The 19,257-nt window shown below is 54.7% G+C and overlaps 6 protein-coding genes across 7 annotated transcripts; 4 read left to right on the top strand and 2 right to left on the bottom strand.

Moving 5' to 3' along the window:
- Positions 1-715: 715 nt before the first annotated feature.
- Positions 716-1,966, bottom strand: IUM83_18904 (SnRNA-activating protein complex subunit 3; the record flags this gene model as incomplete). The annotated part of the gene is made up of 1 exon (XM_067943928.1): positions 716-1,966. One exon carries the CDS (start codon positions 1,964-1,966, stop codon positions 716-718), a length of 1,251 nt encoding a protein of 416 aa, XP_067798025.1.
- Positions 1,967-3,342: 1,376 nt separating this feature from the next.
- IUM83_18905 (Phospholipid-transporting ATPase) lies at positions 3,343-11,052 on the top strand (the record flags this gene model as incomplete). The annotated part of the gene is made up of 2 exons (XM_067943929.1): positions 3,343-3,676; positions 7,337-11,052. The coding sequence occupies 2 exons, from the start codon at positions 3,343-3,345 to the stop codon at positions 11,050-11,052; spliced, it is 4,050 nt and encodes a 1,349-aa protein (XP_067798026.1).
- Positions 11,053-11,232: 180 nt separating this feature from the next.
- Positions 11,233-12,180, top strand: IUM83_18906 (ATP-dependent dethiobiotin synthetase BioD; the record flags this gene model as incomplete). The annotated part of the gene is made up of 1 exon (XM_067943930.1): positions 11,233-12,180. One exon carries the CDS (start codon positions 11,233-11,235, stop codon positions 12,178-12,180), a length of 948 nt encoding a protein of 315 aa, XP_067798017.1.
- Positions 12,181-12,877: 697 nt separating this feature from the next.
- On the bottom strand, positions 12,878-14,123 carry IUM83_18907 (Ankyrin repeat protein; the record flags this gene model as incomplete). Its single annotated transcript, XM_067943931.1, has 2 exons — positions 12,878-12,916; positions 12,984-14,123. 2 exons carry the CDS (start codon positions 14,121-14,123, stop codon positions 12,878-12,880), a joined length of 1,179 nt encoding a protein of 392 aa, XP_067798024.1.
- Positions 14,124-14,984: 861 nt separating this feature from the next.
- Positions 14,985-17,648, top strand: IUM83_18908 (uncharacterized protein; the record flags this gene model as incomplete). 2 transcript variants are annotated; one of them, XM_067943933.1, is made up of 6 exons in its annotated part: positions 14,985-15,121; positions 15,203-15,348; positions 15,415-16,515; positions 16,602-16,768; positions 16,848-17,441; positions 17,520-17,648. In XM_067943933.1, the coding sequence occupies 6 exons, from the start codon at positions 14,985-14,987 to the stop codon at positions 17,646-17,648; spliced, it is 2,274 nt and encodes a 757-aa protein (XP_067798015.1). The 2 variants fall into 2 exon arrangements, with proteins under 2 accessions (XP_067798015.1, XP_067798016.1); XM_067943932.1 differs by lacking the exon at positions 17,520-17,648 and having other exon boundaries at positions 16,602-16,772; positions 16,848-16,930.
- A 342-nt stretch (positions 17,649-17,990) lies between these two features.
- On the top strand, positions 17,991-18,985 carry IUM83_18909 (WD repeat-containing protein 7; the record flags this gene model as incomplete). The annotated part of the gene is made up of 2 exons (XM_067943934.1): positions 17,991-18,853; positions 18,925-18,985. 2 exons carry the CDS (start codon positions 17,991-17,993, stop codon positions 18,983-18,985), a joined length of 924 nt encoding a protein of 307 aa, XP_067798018.1.
- Positions 18,986-19,257: the final 272 nt, after the last annotated feature.

Below are 19,257 nucleotides of genomic sequence, written 5' to 3' on the forward strand. Positions count from 1 at the left end.
CTTACTTAACTTATATTTGTGTATTCAAATATAATTAACCTAAGTAATTACTAAGTGCTTACGCTTCCTCATACACACTGCGCAACGTGTAAGCAAAAGTAGTGAGTCAAGTTAGACCCACTACATCTGGAAACGACTGCAGACGAATTTGCGTGTTGATGCTGTTTTACTTCGCGCGCACCTCTTGAGCTGCCATCCACCCTGCGTTTGAAGCATGTCACAGCAGAAAATTCTTCATAGGGACTACTGAAATCGGAGAATGATCTCGCCAAGCTTTTCGCGTTGGTTTGGGCTTCTTATAATAGAATGGTTGCGTCCACGCAATTGTAAGGGCTTCTAACATTAGATCAAATCGTATGTTAGCCAGGAATTGGAAGCTTTCTTTGTGTTAATAAATAGCTATCGAACGAAACCAAATGCTCGAAAATCATTTTATTTGTTACGCATTCTTTCTGTGAGGTACGGTAAACTGATCAAAAGGTTTTATATGGGTTTTGGAAGGCACCCACTACGCGAACTGCCCAACCCAGCAATAAATAAACGGTGTTTATTTACTTCATTGTGTGCTGGGCCCACTTCTGTGGTATGCACTACCAACTTGGTCGACCCCAACTACGTTTCTAACAGAAGCTTCGAGACTCGATGTTCGAGCCACACAACACCACTATCACAATATGCTTACATATAAAATAGCCAACAAGAGTCGATGGCCGACCTACGTCATAAGTTCGTGAGTTGAGAGCGACTCTGAGGTCCGGTGCAGCACGCTCACGTCTCGAGAGCACAACCTCGTGGGTTCTTTCTTTCCAGTATCGCTGCCAAAAATCCGCGCGAATAAGCCCCCTTCGACCTTCCGAGCCTTACTGTTGCTACGAGGCAAACGTGACGGCTTGCGCTGCAACACCATGGCGTACTGGTTCTTCTGGCAGCGTCTCGGGCCGTCACCTTCGTGCCGTCGCGGATTGCAACTCCATACGTTGTCCTCCATGATGCTGGACAAGTACTCCACAATCTCCTGGTGCTTCATCTTGGCCGCCCCCTTACGCGCCTGGAACAGACATCCCCTGGTCGAATATCTGCACAGCAGTTTCACACACTCGAGGTGCCCGTTCTTGGCGGCATCCTCCAGCGCACGAGGGTGGGGTCCTTCCACCCGATGCTTGCCCAGGAACTCGACCACCTCAGTATGTCCAAACCCTGCTGCACACCCCATAGCCACTGTGGTGCATCCCTCCGTGCGGTTGTCATGCAAGAAGCGTACAACATCGATGTGGCCATTAGACGCCGCCATGTCCATGGCTTCATACGTGCACCCCTCCGTCCGATGGTCGTGCAGATACTGCACGACCTCCAAATGCCCCGCAATCGCCGCCGCGTCCATCACTCCAGCTGAAAACCCGTCGTAGTCATGTTCATGCAGCCACCGAACGGCCGTGAGGTTGCCCCTCGACGCCGCGAAGCACAGCTGCCACGGACGCACGTGCACGAACTGGCGGGGCACGTGGTCGTGCAGCCAGTCCATGACGGCCACGTTCCCACTATAGTGGATTGCATAGTTGAGCAAGTTGCCCTCGAACTGGTAGTGCGCCAGGTCGCAGTGCTGCCCGATCCACTGCAGCGCGTCCAGTCGGTTGAACATGACGGCGCACCGAACGACCTCGGAGAACTCGAGTCGAGCGTTGCGTCGGTGCTCCGGCTGCTGGGAGACCTGGTGCAGCAGCGCCAGCATCTCCAGCTCGTCGCGGATGATTGCCAGTTGGGGCAAGTAGCCGCGCGGCTGCGGGTACAGCGCAGTGACCGGCGTGAGCTGCTGGCGGCGCTCGAGCTTGGCCCGCCGCGCCTCTCGGACCGCGAACGCCCCCACGGCGAACGGGACGCCGCGCATGAAGCCGCCGATGTGCTGCAGCAGCTCGCCCTGCGTCAGCACCAGCAGCGCCGGCGAGTTGCCGCGAGGGAAGAGCGCCATCAAGTCGATTAAGTTGACGGACGTGTGGTGTGGTGCCTGCACGTCTAGTTGATGTTTGATGTGGGTGTGACATGCAGCGTGGGATCATTTAAGGGTTTGGTACATGTACCTGTGTTATGGTACAGGTGTGTGCGTAAACGCGAACTTGAAGTTGTTGGAGATGATCACTCCAGCAACCCCCATGCTGTGCATTGTTGGATAAACCCGAGTATGCACTAATGGACGTGGAGAATGGGGAAGAATTGGTGGGTGCGGACAGCGGGAGGTTTGGGGCCGCACCGTTTTACGCTCCGAGTTCAGTGACGCCTTTCAGATGATCGAGTCCGACGCAGCAACACACGCGGACGTTGGTTTTGCATACTGTATACTGGGCTGCATGAAGCCGAATGGGGTATCTGCAAGTTTAATGTCGATGGTTAAGAAATGTATGTGGGTGGCTGTCCTGCGGTTCGAAGTTGGAACTTGTAAGCCGTGGGTTTGAGGACAACGGCACGACATGGTTGTCTACCTTTAGTCGTCAGCTGCCGCGATTTGCTCGAGGAAGTAAGGGTGGCTTCAATGCTGTACTGTAGTGTCAATCTTCGGAAACGAAAGTAAAAACTACTAACGTGCAGTCGCTGTACTACTAAAGGGTTTGTCAAGGTCGTATTGTCAACCTGGATAAATGTGCGAGGCTGTCTGTCGGCCTGCTACCATGGATTGTTTCTCATAAAACACGCCGGCGGTATCAATATCTAGTGCTCATTGCGGAGGTGTATACATAGGTTGTCGTAGGGCGTTTCGAAAATGCTGCTGAAGACGGTAAAAATACTCAGCACGGTGGTCGTCCTGGTGTCGAGTTCATGGTCGTTTTGCTGTTGTGCGCCTCTCTGAATAGCGTTTGCATCGCAGAAACAGACGCCGACTGCAACCTCTGCTTGCATTGAAATCGGGGTGCCGGCCTTTTCGTTCCGACGGGGGAGTGCGACTCCATCTCGATACCTGTCGACGGAGCGGGGCCTCGTCGCTGACTTCCGTGTCTTGTTGGGTTTATGCATGAGCGCGGCGTCAAGCCTGCTCTCCCGGCCGGCCCTCCAGCAAGCAGTATGGCGTCTTCGCTGCATCCGCAAGCCTTCCGGTCGGGCATCAGCAGTTTTCCGTCACCGATGAGCGATGTGACCTTGATCTCGCAGAAAGTCGATGCCACCTCCAGCCCAAACGCTGTCACCCCTACCACGAGTAAGAAACCTCACGAAAAACCCAATTTGTTCAGCAGGTTGTTTCGCCGGAACAGAGTGGGTGATCACTCTGGAGGAGGTTGCGGCGGAGAGGGTTGCGAGAACTCACAGGATCCCGGCAAGAGCCGCTTACTTTTTGTAAACGATGTGAGCCGTACCATGGAGTATGCAGCCTATATGCAAAAGTATCACCACGGAGACCCGTACTGGACGAATACGGTGCGCTCGTCCAAGTACACAACTCTTAATTTCCTGCCAAAGTCACTGTTCGAGCAGTTCCGTCGCGTGGCGAATTTCTACTTCCTCATCATTTCTCTTCTACAGCTGTGTACAAACTTGTCGCCTACCAACGAGTACTCGACTATCGGGCCTTTGATGCTAGTATTAACCGCAACGATGATCAAGGAGGGTATTGAGGACAGAGCAAGGCATCAGCAAGACTGGATTGTGAACCACGGCAAGGTTGAGACGATGAACGGAGAGCTGGATGCAGGTGGGGGCAAGAACAAGGCGGCAGATGAGTTTTCTCGCACTCTCCAGCTCGGCGACTTTCAGGCAATCTTCTGGAAAAATTTACGGGTTGGTCACCTAGTCAAAATCCACGATCAAGAACAGGTACCTGCTGATATTGTTATCTTGTTTTCGAGCCAAGACAATGGCGAGGCAATGTGCGAAACTTCGAGTCTTGACGGAGAGTCCAATCTCAAAGTTCGTCACTGTGTAAAATGGAATCAAATCGTTCCTCGTGCCCCGAAAGACTTTGCTGACGCTGTCCATGGTGAAATCCTTTGCGAAGCACCAAACAAAAGGTTGTACAGCTTTGACGGCGTGATGCGAATTTCCCACTCGAAAATGCAGGCAGCCGGTGAGCCTCCGCTGGCGACGATGCCGTCGCGAACTGTAAAGGAACAGGAAGGCCAAGGCTTAACTCCAAATGCGGAGGAAATTCCCATCACGGTTGAAAATGTGCTCTTGCGTGGAATGAAGCTTTGCAATACCAAGTGGGTTGTTGGTGTTGTCGTTGGCGGGGGCAACGATACCAAGCTCGTTCAAAACATGAAAAGTATTCCATCAAAGTTCAGTCGTCTGGATCGTATTGCAAACCGCTGTATCTTCCTCATCTTCTCGGTACTTTTCGGTGTCTGCTGTTTCAGCTCCGTCCAGGCAGTGCTATTCGCTATAAAAGTACACGACAAACCAGGTTACGCCGCTGCATTTCCCTATATTGATAAGTTTCATCCGGCATACTTTTTTGAGGCGTGGGTCACGTATTTGATTCTCTACAACAACATGGTGCCGATTTCGCTGTATATTAGTTTGGAGGTTGTGAAGTGGTATCAAGCTAGGCGAATCGAGAATGACCCGAAGATGTATTGCTCGGTCACGGGTCGTGGTGTGACGGCGCGCACGTCAAACGTGAATGAAGATCTAGGCCAGATCAAGTACATCTTCAGCGATAAAACGGGGACGTTGACGAAGAATCAAATGCTCTTTAAAGTTTGCAGTATTGGCGGTATTATCTTTGATGGGTCCAACATGCATCTTCGTCGGGCGGCCCAAGCTGGTAGTGAAGATCTTTCTGGTGGCAGCGACATGATGATCAAGCTTGGTTCAGCATCGGCAGTGCGAGGGGGTAGTGCCAGCCGAGATGGGGATGGAAGACGTAAGTCGAAACATGTATCGGTGACAGAAAAGGATGTTCGATCGTACACGCAGATGATCAAGTTCGTGAGAGACCCTTCCCGTTTTTCTGGCAAAGAGATGCATGCTGTTGAGCTTGCACGCCCATTTTTCCGGTGCCTGTTACTTTGCCATTCAGCCTCAGTCGCAGTGGAAGAGAATGCAGCGACTGCAGACCAGTCTGGTGATGCTCGAAGTGCCACCGGGCGCACTCGGAGTGAGAGCGCAGATGGAAGTATGCGAGCAGAAAGTCGGCGCCACAGCGGTGTCAACTCTTTCACAAGTAACCATGCAACTGGGGAGGCATCGGATGCCTTCCCCTCCCTCAAGGGGGACCGGAAATTTTTTGGCTCCTCACCTGATGAAGTTGCATTGCTCAACGCTGCCTTGGAATTCGATTGTGTTTACGAACGGCGAGACGGTGATATTATTCACATTCGTTTGTTCGGCAAGTCTGAATCGTACCAGCTCCTGGCCTTGAACGAGTTTGACAGTACACGAAAATGTATGTCCGTAGTGGTCAAGAAGCTGAGCCGGGATGAATCCGAGGGGAGGCGTCAAGACCTAAAACTTGCACGAGTTCAAGATAGTCTGGGGGAATTGGAACATTCTTTGGAAAGTGAACTCGACGGATTGAGCTGTGACTCTGACTCAGAAGATCACGAGATCATTGTGTTCTCCAAAGGGGCTGACACCGTTATGTTTGGTAACGCTTGCAAGGATCAGGATATTAGCAAACTGGCACTGCACGTTCACTACTTTGCAGCGATGGCGCTGCGTACGCTGCTTTTCGGCTATCGCACGCTGTCAATGACGGAGTATCTGGAGTGGAAATGTGATTTCGACGCGGCAAAGAAGGCGTTAACCAACCGCGAGCAACTGTGTGTTGAAGTGGCCAAACAAATTGAGAAATCTACTAGACTTTTAGGCGCTACTGGGGTCGAGGATTTACTTCAGGATGGCGTTCGAGAGTGCATTTCTCAATTGTCTCTCGGTGGAATAAATATCTGGATGCTTACAGGCGACAAAGATGAAACCGCAATATCTGTAGCTCATATGTGTGGACTCATCGGCCCCAAGAGCAAGATAATAATTATCAAGGGGAAAACTAAGCAAGACTGCCTTGACGAAATAGCAAAAGCTCGCCGGAAATTGAAAAGAGAAGGCGTTTGGGTTCCAGGCGTGGCCTCGCAAGACATTTCGTTGGTGATTAACGGTGAGGCGCTCGAGCATCTCCTAGTAGATGCATTGACGTCGAGTGCAGTCAAAACGCAAATTTCATTCGTCAATTCGAACCAAGTGGCTCCTCATTCGAGTAATACGAGCCATTCGGACCCTACTTTCCATCCCAGTGCTACCTCGGATTTATTACGAAGCGAGCGAGATGCTCAAGGGGGGCGGTTGAGCGGTTCGATGTCCTCAAAATCGCTGGGAAACCTTCCTTTCCAAGCCGCTCAGATGGTGCAGAATTCACGACATCGTTCAAGCTCAAGACCTGGAACAACCCGCTCCTCGATAACGGATGTCAACAGTGGTGCTCAATTGGCACACGAGTTGTTCCTCGAACTCGCTTCTCAATGCAGAACAGTAGTTGCCTGTCGCTTGAGCCCCATGCAGAAGGCTCAGGTGGTGAGTTTGATGAAATCTGCACCAGGTACTCCACTCACGTTGGCAGTAGGGGATGGAGGCAACGATGTCAGTATGATCCAGGAAGCACACGTTGGCATTGGCATTTACGGGCATGAAGGAATGCAGGCTGTACGCGCTGCAGATTTCGCTATTGTCACCTTCCGGGACTTGTCTCGACTTTTACTCGTGCATGGTCGCTGGAATCACCGCCGCGTAGCGCGGGTCATTTTGTTCTCATTCTACAAGAATATGGCGCTAATTATGACGCTGTTCCTCTACTCATTTTTCAACGGGTACTCGGGCCAAACCTTGTACGAGTCATACTTGATGGTTGGTTGGAACGTGTTGTATACGCTACTGCCCATTTTCGTACTTGGAATCACCGATGAGGACATACGAGATAGCGCCGTAATGCGTTTTCCCTTTGTATACCGAAGTTCTCTGAGAAAAAGTGAGTTGAGTATACGAGGGCTGACCTTCTGGATTCTGAATGCACTGTTTCACTCGCTACTGGTCTTTATTTTCGTTAAAAATGCGATGGGTATGGTATCGTCCAGATACAGTCATGCGAACGGTCTCTTCCCTGATGGAACTGCAGTCTACGGCGCTCTCATTATCACCGTAACTCTTAAGGCGTCACTTCACATGCAGTGCTTGTATCGCTGGACTCGAGCACATTACATTTCCTTGTTTGGAGGGTTTGTCGTGTACGTTTTGTTCGTCGCTGCGTACTCGCAAGCCTATCGAATGTTCCCCACTTTCGACGTATTTCGCGATTTCTCAGGTCTCGCGCAGATCCTTTTCTCGGAAATGCTGTTTTGGGTCCTCCTATTTTTCACATCAGTGACATGCATTTGCTTCGACTTGACCATCATGTACTTGAGGAAGATGTACTTGCCATCAAGCAACGATATTATTCTCGAGATTGACAGTGGACTGGGTGACCTTCCTACTCTGCCTGTCCGTAATGCTGATGGATCCATCGACAACGTTCGAGCAGCGAAGCTGATCTATAGTTCGTCTGGCCGCTCAGACGAGGGAAGCTACGCTGGTGGCAGTGGTGGGGTAACAATAGGAGGAAGTGCTCGGTCGGAAAAGGGGGAGCTGATACCGACCCTTCTCGAAGGCGAGTGGAGCCAACAGTTCCGTGATTTTGATCTTCCCACAGAGCACGATGAACTATCGAAGCAGCTCGTCTCGATACAACGGGAGCTCGCTCAGGAAATCGGACACCCCGACCCTCTCAGTCAGGAAGATGATTCGCACAGCTCTCGAGCGTTGCGAGTGCAACCCCCAGTCCACCCTCTTACCCTTGAGTTTATGGGTGAGGAGCACCAACGTCTGGAGGAGGAGTATGAATTTACATTTGCATTCCGTGAGCGGAGTCGTGTCGTCCTGTGTCTCAAGGTCATGGCGTTTATGATCCCCCTCTACGCAGTTTACGAGGTGTATTGGGAGCGTGAAACTAACTTTATTTGGATTCGCGTGGGCTACTTCGTGTGCGACTTACTCTTCGTGCGCTTCGCCCGCACAAGATTCTTTGTACAAAACTATCAACTCTCCATCCTGCTGCCGTACTGCATGGTCGGCATGGCACTTACCTTGACAATATCAGACACAGGCAAATTCGCTGCAGCGCTCTACCCAGTCGGTCTCTTCGTGGTCATCCGTGTCAAATTTCTCTACGCGCTGATGTTGTCGATTTACAACTTCGCATTTTATATGCTGGCAGACAGACTACACTCGCTTGACTTCGAGGACGCCGTTGATGTATCCGATCTCATGCTCTTTGCCCTCTACTTGGTGCTTGTCATCACCTTTGGATCTTACGCGTGCTACTCGCTCCAGATTACCATGCGACGAGACTTCCTCCAGAGTCGTTCATTACTCATCGAACAGAAGAGGTCGACTCAAATCCTGAAGAACATGCTCCCTGAACACGTCGTCCAACGTATGCAGAAGGGAGACACTTCGATCAGCGAAGACGAACAAGATGTAACGATCCTCTTTTGTGACATCGCCGACTTTGCATCCTTCGTAAACCGGTTCAGCCCCACAGAGGTGGTCTCTCTTCTCGATAGAGTGTACTCGCTTTTTGACCAAATCTGCCAGAAGCACGGCGTTCGCAAGATGGAAACTGTCGGCAAGACATACATGGCGTGCGCTGGTTTGCAAGGCAAAGACCAGGGGCGAGAGGCAGCACTGCGCGCTGTGTCCATGGCATTGGATATGCTAGCCTGCCTTGAAAAATGTCGAGCTTCAAATGGCAACGGCATAAAACTGCGAATTGGAGTCCATTCTGGTCGCGTTGTCAGTGGACTAGTGGGCATGAAGAAGCAGCAGTTCTCGCTATTCGGTGACACAGTTAACACAGCATCACGTATGCAATCCACTGGCATCACGGGGCGTTGTCAAATTTCTCAAGTCACGTACAAGAAGCTCGCAGGGCATTTCACCTTCGAAGAACGGCAGATTGACGTGAAAGGCAAGGGAAGTATGACTACCTATCTGGTAGGCGGACCGCTTACAGATGTGGCTCAAATGGCATGTCTTGGACAACTCGAATTCAGTACAAAACGTGACTCTGTCCTTATGTCGCAGTCGGTGGTTAATGTCCGCCGGGCGTTCGAGCAGGACTTCTTGGTCGCGACACGAAACAGGATATTGCACTCTGCTAGACAGCGATGGAAGAAGTACGATCCAATCCGCATGCTGCTCGGCACACCACCTGACTTGACATCGTTCGGAAGAAACGATACGAGTGAAAGTGTCGAGCAGCACATGTTGACGGAGATCCGGTTGGTGAATATGTGCTTCCGAGACGAGGAGATGGAGAACAAGTATCTTGAAAGCACTCTTTCGGATCGTGTCGAAGGCGCGCGCACCACACTCCTCGCTCTGGCAGTGTACGCATCGTTTACTTGCATGCGTGATCTGCTGGTGGAAATCTTCTCCGTTGTCAGTTCTAATGCGCCGCAAAAGGAAATCTCAGCGACGATGTACGTCATTTTGCTGTTCATCCGGAGTCCATTTGCTATTGTGGCGATACTGGTCGCGCGTCGTGTGCGTGACGAGTTCGTTTTCTACTCGGAAGTCAAACTCCGCAATGTGCTGCTTGGATTCTACCTCATTGGGTTGTTCGTATTTACGATCACTGAGGCGCTGCTTTGGGGTCACAACTACAAGGCAGACATCGACACCTCTCCAAGATACGTGAATTTGTGTTTGGATACGGTGCTGGCGATGTTTGTTGTCTCCAATGGGCGATCGATTTTGTACCGGCACGTAGTGGTGTTCAATGGCTTGGCGCTGGTGATGGTGTCCATAACCACAATGGTATCGCTTCAGTCGTATCACCAGGACGCCGCAAAGTTTAACTCCAAGTTCAAAACAGGCTACCCAGTTGTTCTCACGTACTTCTCGGTCGTGGCTAACATTATCGCGTCACAGAGCGTGGAATTCTTCACGCGGCGACAGATCTGGCTCAAGACTCGAACGCAGCTCGAGACGATGAACGCTGACCGACTACTGTACCAAATGCTGCCAGCCGCTGTGGTTATGAGGCTGAAAGAGGGAGAAATGGTGTGTGATCAGCATCAGCAAGTGGGTATCCTCTTCTCCGACATCAAGGGCTTCACCTCAATTGCGTCGCAAGCTGCCACAGCGCAAGTCGTGAATATCCTTGCATCACTATTCTGTGCTTTCGACAAGCTGACCGAAAAACACGGCGTGTTTAAGATGCAAACGATCGGCGACGCGTACGTGATCGTGTCGGGCCTTCCGTACGTGGATATGAGTCTGGGCCCTGGCTTGGTCACAAGTTCCGCCAGCACCGCCGACATGTCGATCGCAGATGCAAGCATGTCGGTCGCACCGACTAGCACTGGCATTCCGGCGGGTATAGCGTCAACCTTGGCACGATTGTCGAGCAACCGCGTGCTACCATTAGAGCGTAAAAGTGAGATCGTAGGGGGTGACGGCAACCCGCGAGGTTCCGGTGCCAAATTACGGTCTCACTTGTTGCGACGGAGTACGCTGAAGCACAAACACCAAATGCACCTACGCAACCACATCCACGATCTGCTGGTGATGGCGCGCGATATGCACAAGGAGGTGCGTAAGGTGCAGGATCCGAACACAGGCGAGCGACTGCAGATGCGAATCGGAATCCACGTCGGAAGCATCATCGGCGGCGTGATCGGTACTACGACACTCCGCTACGACATGTGGGGACCCGACGCACTCACCGCCAATGAGCTCGAATCCAACGGCGTCCCGGAGAAAATCCTCGTGAGCCCCATCGTCCAGGAGGTGGTGAAGGACATGATCGACATCCGCTGCACGTTCCACCGCAAGATCAACTTCACGAACGTCCCCATGATGGACACGTATCTCGTGGAATTCATCGAGCCTGATGGCAGTGGTGGCAAAGGTAGTGTGTCAGGCAGCGGCGGCAGGAAAAACAGCGGAAAACTGACCGAGCCCATTGGACCCGCACCCGGTTGTGTTGGCCCTGATGACGGCAAGACCCACGCTGGTGGGGGATTAGAGTCCGCGTGAATCAAGCAGCACGTGTACCAACTAGTTAGATAGCTCTCTAAATTTCTTATTATTCTAGCAAACAAACATTTTGCCAATCAGTGCATGTTGAAGTTGATTTCAACGGAGACTTTCGTGTGCAGTACACACCTTCCATGAAAAATATGGTGCGCATTTTTCCAGCAGCAAACGTCTCGCCAAATGACAATGTCGACTACGCATCCGGACGCTGCGTTCGCTGTATTGACTGATGCCGGGTTATTGCGGCTCATCACGAGCTTCCAGGGAGGTCTGCCCTACCTGGTCGGCCAAGTCGATGCCAGTCTCCAGGGTCTCACCAAACTCGGCAGCTTCCGTGGAAAACTACCTCAATTCGCCATCCGACGACGCGACCAGAAGATGCTGGAGCTGCTGCTCAGAGCCACGCAGAACCCCAATTTGCAAAAGCTGCCGCAAATGCAATTCAGCGGGGTGCGCCGTTGTGCCATCGAGTGCAATAGTTTACAACTTTTGAAGTGGCTGTATGCCACGCGGGACAAGTCCCCGACACTGTCGGACGAGCGGAGGCTGCTGGGGGTGGCGGTGACCAGCTATTTCGACAACACCGAGCTGATGGAGTGGCTGCACAGTGCAGTGGATGGTCCGCACGAATCGGTTCAGGCGGTCACGGAGGTCGAAGTGTGCCGTGCAGCGGGGCTGGGCAACGTTCGAGCAATTCGCTGGCTGCACGAGCATGGAAGCACGGCCTTCTCGTCGCTAGTGGTGGACACGGCCGCTGTGCACGGACACTTGGAGATTGTGCAGTTTCTTCATGAGAACCGAAGTGAAGGGTGCACGGCACGTGCTATGCATGGCGCAGCGCTGAACGGGTATCATGAGGTGGTGACGTATCTTGCTCTGAATCAACTGACACGTCCAGAGGAACGTACATTGGCGATGGCGGCATCGGCAGGGCACCTGCGTTGTGTCGAAGCTCTTTGTCAACTTGCACGACCACCTCTTGGTAGTGGAGTATGGCAATTTGCGGAGGCGCGTCAGTGCGCACTAAAGGCAGGCCACAAGGATGTAGCACGATTCCTCGTCCACCAGGAAAGCAAACATGAAGCGGGCATCAACGAGAACAGGCACCGCTGGTTCGGGCTCTTTTGAAGCCTCAGAAATCTACAATATGTACGTGTTATATCGATTTTACGTTGCTACAGCCATCGGAACCACCAAAACCAGCCTGAGGGCTTCTCTACATTCGATGGCTTCTCTGCGCTTGATGATTTCTCTATTTTCACGATGGTGGGGGCCTTGATCGGAGCTGCTTCGATCCGTTTTATCTGCTGTGATGGCCGCTGACACCATCGAGGGCCTGAGCGCACGTGATAGTTTTGCGATGAACAGAAGCGGATTGCTGGGTTCATCCACGCTGATAATAAGGCGGCTACGCGAGTATGGCCGGCTTGAAGCGCAACGCGGCGAGCTTCAAAAAGGCAGCCGCACATCGAGCAACGAATTAACGCATCTACGCAGTCTACGTGTCCCTGTGCGGCAGTACGCTCGAGAGCGAACTCGTGCGGACCTTCGTGTCGGTGCTCCCCGAGGAATAGCACCACATCTGTGTGTCCGTTGATCGCTGCGTTTGTCATCGCGTCCTTCGTGCAACCTTCCACGCGATTTTCCTGTAAAAAGCGCACGATCTCCAAGTGACCGCCACTAGCAGCGCTGTCCATGGCTGCGGTCGTGCACGTTACAGCCCGTTGATCATGGAGGAAGCGCACAATCTCCAGGTAGCCATTTTGACAGGCAGTATCCATAGCTTTCGTGGTGCAGCCTTCCGAGCGGTGGGTCATCAGGTACTTTACAACATCGAGGTGTCCTCGCCACGCAGCGCCATCAACTGCTCTCGTGGTGCACCCTTCCTTTCGGTTTTCGTGCAAAAATCTAATCACTGGCAGACGCCCAACCAGAGCAGCGCCGTCCATAGCATCTGTGGTGCAGCCTTCGCTGCGACGAAGATGCAAGAACTTCACCACGTCCAAATGGCCGCTGCGGGCCGCTCCATTCATGGCCTTCGTCGTGCATCCTTCCCTTCGGTGCTCGTGCAAGAAGCGCACGAGCTCCAGAAACCCTCCGGCAGCAGCGCCGTCCATCGCAGCAGTCGTACACCCCTCCGTCCGGTTCGCATGCAAGAACTGCACCATGTCGAGGTGTCCATTGCGCGCAGCTCCATCCATAGCAGCAGCGGTGCACCCCTCCGCTCTCTGCGAATGCAAGAACTGCACCACCTCCATGTGTCCATTGCGGGCAGCTCCGTCCATGGCCGCCACCGTGCAGCCCTCCGTCCTCTGCGCGTGCAGATACCGCACAATCTCCAAGTGTCCGTTCGCCGCCGCGCCATCCATCGCGTCCGCCGTGCACGTCGCCGCGCCGCCTTCCTCCAAGAGCCTCAGCGTCTGCATCTTGCCCATCGTGGCCACGAGGTCCACGAGCCTTGGGTCCTCCAGCCCGCTCGTTGCCAGCCTCCGCTCCGCCAGGAACCGCAGCACGGGGACGCCGGCGCGACTCAAGTCCTCGGCCTTCACGTCCCTCAGCGCCGAGCGCGAGTACTTGTTCGCCACCCACTGCACGATCTCCAGCTTGAGCGGCGACCTGAGCGTCTCCGAGTAGCGGACGGCCCAGCCCAGCAGCGTGGCCCCCACCGTCCTGCTGCTGGCGGCGAGGCTCTCGGCGCTGTCGCTGTCGCCGAGCAGCATCCCCGTGGCCGCCAGGTACTGGAGCACCTGCAGCTGGCCGGACTGGACGGCGCAGCGCGTGGCCCCGTCGAGCGCCAGCTCCGGCCGCGCCTGGAACCGCCTGAAGGTCGACAGCCGCCGCAGGTGGCGCAGCGTGTCCACGTCCCCGCGCTGGATGGCGGCGCGCGGCAGGGCGCCCGAGGCGGACCAGGGGACGCCGCGGTGCGCGCGCTGGAAGTCCTCGGCCAGCGACACGACGCGGCCCGGCACGCCGTCCACGAAGTCCATGACCAGGCGGAACAGCGCGCGGTTCGTCAGCACCAGCGTCGCGGCGCTCGGCGGTGCAGTGGCCCCAGCGGCTCGAGGCGCCATGACAAATGATAACGGAGCTGCTCGAAAGTTGAAATGGCCCCGCGTTGTTATGTACTAGTATAAGTAAGTATAGGGGTGGGGGTGAAGTTATCGCTTCAATCTGCGGTGCCGACTTGGCTGGCGAAATGGACGCTTGAGGACGCTCTTCTCATAGATGGTCTCTACGAGCACTCCAACAAGCAGGCTGCTTTCAAGCGTGCCGCAATCGATCTCTCGCAGAGAAGCGCTGTCGCCCAAATTATCTATCTGCAGGATGGCCCAAACGTAAGCCGGCCGCGCACTGCCTGTCAAGAAGCGCGCTCCTGAAAAGGTTGATCCGTTAGTTGCCACGTTTTAGATCGTGCATGGAGAAATGCAGAAGTCTTAGTGACACGGTTGCAGCCTGCAATTTGCAGCGCCATGCTTCGTGGTAAAACTCCACTTACGTCGGAAAACGACGAGCATCAACGGTGTTCAATTTGGCAGAGCCCGAAAGCCACCGACCCACTGCTGCAGTATTGCCGAGGTCGCGTCGAACCAAACTGCAACGTTGTCGACGGCAGTGCCCATGGAGGACAAGGCAAGCCGGATTGCTGGACGCTCGACGAGCTTGGGCTCATAATCACTCAGCGCGAATGATCAGCATTAATTCCTGCCCTAAATCCCAAGACGCAGCTCCATTATGCGACATGTCCTGACGGTGTCCGAATATCCGGCGCTAAGTTGCTGCAAGGTCAGAATCAGTTGTTCTGTGGGTGACACACACCGATTTGCATCGGGCAATAACGACAGCACATGTGGCCAGCTGCGGCACCACACTTGCAATCGCCCACTGCCGCCGCCGCAGCAGCCACTGAGAGCACGCCGCTTCGCTCCGCCGCCATGGACGCCAGCCTCATGGCCAACGAGGTGGCGCTCAGCAGCTACCGCAGCCCGTCGCAGCTGCCCACGCACGAGGAGGAGCCGCCGCTGCTGGCCGCCGACGCGCAGGACGGACCCGAGCAGTTCGACTTCCACCAGTCCGTTGGGCGCTAGAGAGAGACATAAAGAGAGACTGAGGACCTTCACTCACACTGACGCTGCTGCTCTGTTGGCCGCAGGTCCTTCGGGTTCATGACGGGCCGCCGCCTGCAGCGCCGCTACCGGGGCGTGTACCAGAAGTACTCGTTCGTGACGCAGCTCGTGACGTGGCTCATCGTCATCTACGTCATCATCGTGTTCGCCGTGCTTGCCGCCAACGACTCAGGTGCGCTACGGTCTCCTGCTAGGCTGCTAGTGGCGGCTATTTGCTGATGGCTGTGGCGTTCTGCAGACAGCACGGACACCAAGGCGTCGGTGTCGGACGGAGCGTTCTACTTCGCCATTATCGTGCTGAGCCTGTATATCCTGGTGAAGCTGGCGCTGATCGTGCGGTGGATCATCTACTGGATCATCATCGCTGAGCTGCTGACGTATGCGATCACGAACAACTTGTACGTGCTCTTCTGGATCGACGATGACGAGGTGACGGACACGGACCGCCAAGTGCGCCATGTGATGATTATAGTGTTGATTTCGGTCGAGATCATCACGGTGTTCGCGTACTGGTTCACGCACTACGCGTACCCGTGGCTGGTACTGCACCAGAAGTTCAATTTGGTGGAATGGTGGAACATCAAGCCCGGAGTGGAAACGAACTCCATCACGTACCGCTCGAAAGCGCGCTTCTACACGCGAAAGCGCAATGTGATCAAGTACTGCGGTGGTTTGAATGCACAGGGGCAGCCGCACGGCTTCGGTATGTGGACAGACACAGCGTATCATGGGGAACGGCTGACGGGTCAATGGGAGGACGGCGTCCCTGTTGGCCCATTCCGCAGTTTTGAGTACGGAAGCGGCTACTCGTTTGTGAATATTCGTATTGGGTTTTGCCATAACCGCGGAGAGAAGGGCCCGACGGAGATTTTCTTCTTCCCGAAGCACTCGGACAACGGGTTGAACTGGGGTGTCGCTAGTGTGGAGTGCTCGGTGTCAGGCGGATTTTTCAAGTACTTGCCTACAGTGTCACATTTGACGCCGTCGTACGTGGATGAGAGTCCCCAGAGCGCAGCAGAATGCCTTCCAGCACTGCGGACCCCCACGGATGGCGTTGTTTTCAACCACAAGGAGGAGGAAGCTGTACACAGACAGCCGCATCGAGAGCGTGTTCAGCGGAGGCATCTTTACCGTGAAGAATCTGCCCCTGTCCTGGATCTGCCTAGCGGCGATGCTGATGACGGAAAAGAAGCACTCGTACTGCTGCACGGCTACAACTGTTCTTTGGACTACGGCATGAACCGTCTAGCGCAGCTGCTTGCACTTGGAGATTTCCCGTCGTATATTCATCCGTTTGTGTTCAGCTGGCCCAGTGGTGGTGTGCTCGCATATTTCCAAGGTGAGCGCTTCATTTTGCTTGGGTATACGGTTTATTTGGCTAACCTCACCACTGTTTTATTTTTCTCGTTTGTTTGTTTTGTGTAGCGAAACAAGTTGGCAGTGAGAGTGAACGCACTGCGGACGACTTCATTCTGTTTTTGAAAAGCCTGATTGATGCGGGATACACGAAGCTGAACGTTATCGCACACTCGATGGGAGCACGTGTGTTCTTCAGCACCCTGAACAAGGGACTTTTTGAAGAGGTCTTTTTGGTACGTGTCCTTATGCGCTCGTGCTCATTTTGCGGCTAGAGCCAATCTAACGAGCTGCACTTTGTGCCCTGTGCTTCAGCCTACGGGGAGCCACGCCAACGTGGGTGCTGCAACGAGAAAACTGGAGCTTTCCACGCTAACGTTTTGCAACCCCGACTATGATCGAAACGATTTCGTCAAATACGGTGGAGGATACGACCGCGCCCGGCATTTCTGTAGCCACATCACGCTGTATGCGGACAGCTTGGACGGCGCGCTGTTTTACCTGGAGTATCTCTCGAAGAAGTCGGTCACGGGACCGCTAAACTACTCGCTCGGTCGACGTGGACACATGATCCATCGCGACCCCGAAGAAGACGACGTGGCCGGACGCTCCGACACGCAGTTCCTCAACTGGCAGAACAAGAACCTGTCCGCACCGCAAGATTTGGACCTGGCATACGCTGCCGTGAACCAGCGCGCGAACTACCCGGGCGTGGCTTCGTTCGCGTACAACCGCAGTCGGACGCACCCTACCAACGACGAGTCAGCGCCTTACGGTACGACGCGAGGCGGCAACACTGATGAAGACGCTCCGCTCCACTATCTCGACATGGACGTCATCGACACCACCTGGATGGACAACAATGTGCACGCGATCCGCCACAACTACTTCAACCTCAACCCAACAATTGTAAGTCCCCGCTATGGCATTTGAACTGATCTCATTCTCATCGTTAACCACCACGTACGCCTCTGTGTGTCTGTGCAGGTGGACGACCTCCGCCACCTGATCGTGCTCAAGAAGCGGGCGAGCTCCCGCCCCGGCCTGCTGAAAACCACGTCGGCCGAGAACGTCTACATCTTCCTCGTAGCGCCGTCGCACGTCAAGAACAAGTAAACGACGAACAAACTGGCGAAATACACTGAAGTTACCCGTCTCACCCAAAGCGTCCTCCAGCGTCCACCTCCAATTGCTCATACCACAACATGAACTTCGTACTTAAGCGCATTTGAGCCCCCGATCGAAGAGCCAAAAGTGAGTCCGCGGCCGGCGTCGCTTCAAGCAGCTCGAGGGCCGATCGACGCCGCCTCCACTGCGCCCCCCGCGCGTTGTCTGCCCGCTTTCTCGACTGCAGCGTGTTCGCTCGCGTCTCCTCTATTCGTCGCTGCGTGTTGCACTCTCCACTTTGCCCTGTAGGCTCCAGGACCCGCGTTCTGCCGTCCCCCGTCCCCCGTCCTCATGGTGCGCAAAACAGCATCATGGAGGACGCTTGTGGACACCCAGAGCGTCCGCCAACAGCACCGCGCGTCGGGGAAGGACGTGGTCGTCCCCCTGGTGCTCTGGAACGAGCCGCCGCAGGTGGAGGTGTCCTCCTTGCACGTCCTGCAGCTGCCGGCCTCGCAGCCGAGCCAGAACTCGTCCACCTTGGCCACCGAGGAGGACAGAGAGGTGAACAACGAGGAGGACACGCTGGAGGACACCCGCACCCAGCTGTGCGTCTTCGCCGGCACGCTGGACGGCGTCGTGCTCTACTGGCGCTTCGAGCAGGACGGCGCCGTGGCGCAGGTCAACATGCTGCTCTTCCCTGGCGACGAGGGCTGCGGCCAGCCCGTCGTGGGCGTTGTCAGCGGCACGGACGAGTGGGGGCAGAGCACGCTCATCTCCGCCACGCGTGACGGCGCGCTCGCCCGCTGGCAGCTGCCCAACGGCGCCTGCGCCGAGGCCAACGCGTCGCTGGCCAAGGAGCTGGCGCCGCTGCTTGGGCTCGAGATGCTGTGCAACAGGAGGTTCGCCGTCGTGGTGAGCGAGGAGTCGAGGCTCATGGTGCTGGACACGTGGAGGATGCAGCTACTCTACTGCATGGACACGGCCCAGGAGCAGATTCGACGCAGCATCGCAGTGGGGGAGCTGCAGATGCCGCGGCCCAAGTCCCCCAGGCCGAAATTGGTCAGGTCAAGCAGCGGGTCAGGGATTGATACGGGCTATGGACCGCCGGGCGAGCTGGTACTTGACAACCCGTTGGCCAGCGGACGGATATCCCCCTCCAGATCGTCGCTTGCTAGCGGATCGCCGGAATCGAGGCGGGTTGCTACTTTCCTCCCGTCGAATGTTGCTGACCAGCATCAGCAACGGTGGGATGCAGTGGTGCTTTCTCTGGGTGCTGAAGGATTAGTGAAGTGCTTTTTGTGGACACAACCCCGAGGTTCGACGAGTGGAACGCCATTTGGCGTTAGTGAGGGTGGTGGATCGGCTAGCGTGGCTTGGGGATTTCGGTGGGTGCAGCGAAGCAGTTGGGTCATTTCATGGGCTGACCAGGCAGAAGATATTACGTGTTCGCAAAGCACGTCGCTGAAAGATGGAGATAATATGAACCCGCAGACCGCACTCATGGGTTCTATCAAGAGCAGCTACTTCCCGCTATCAGTGCATGTATCACCAGACTCGTCGCTCGTGCTACTCATTTGGAAAACCAAGTTTGTAATACTCAAACGGAAATGGCTTTGCC

This window comes from Phytophthora cinnamomi, assembly GCF_018691715.1.
Source record: "Phytophthora cinnamomi strain GKB4 chromosome Unknown Contig11, whole genome shotgun sequence".
Taxonomy (NCBI): domain Eukaryota; phylum Oomycota; class Peronosporomycetes; order Peronosporales; family Peronosporaceae; genus Phytophthora; species Phytophthora cinnamomi.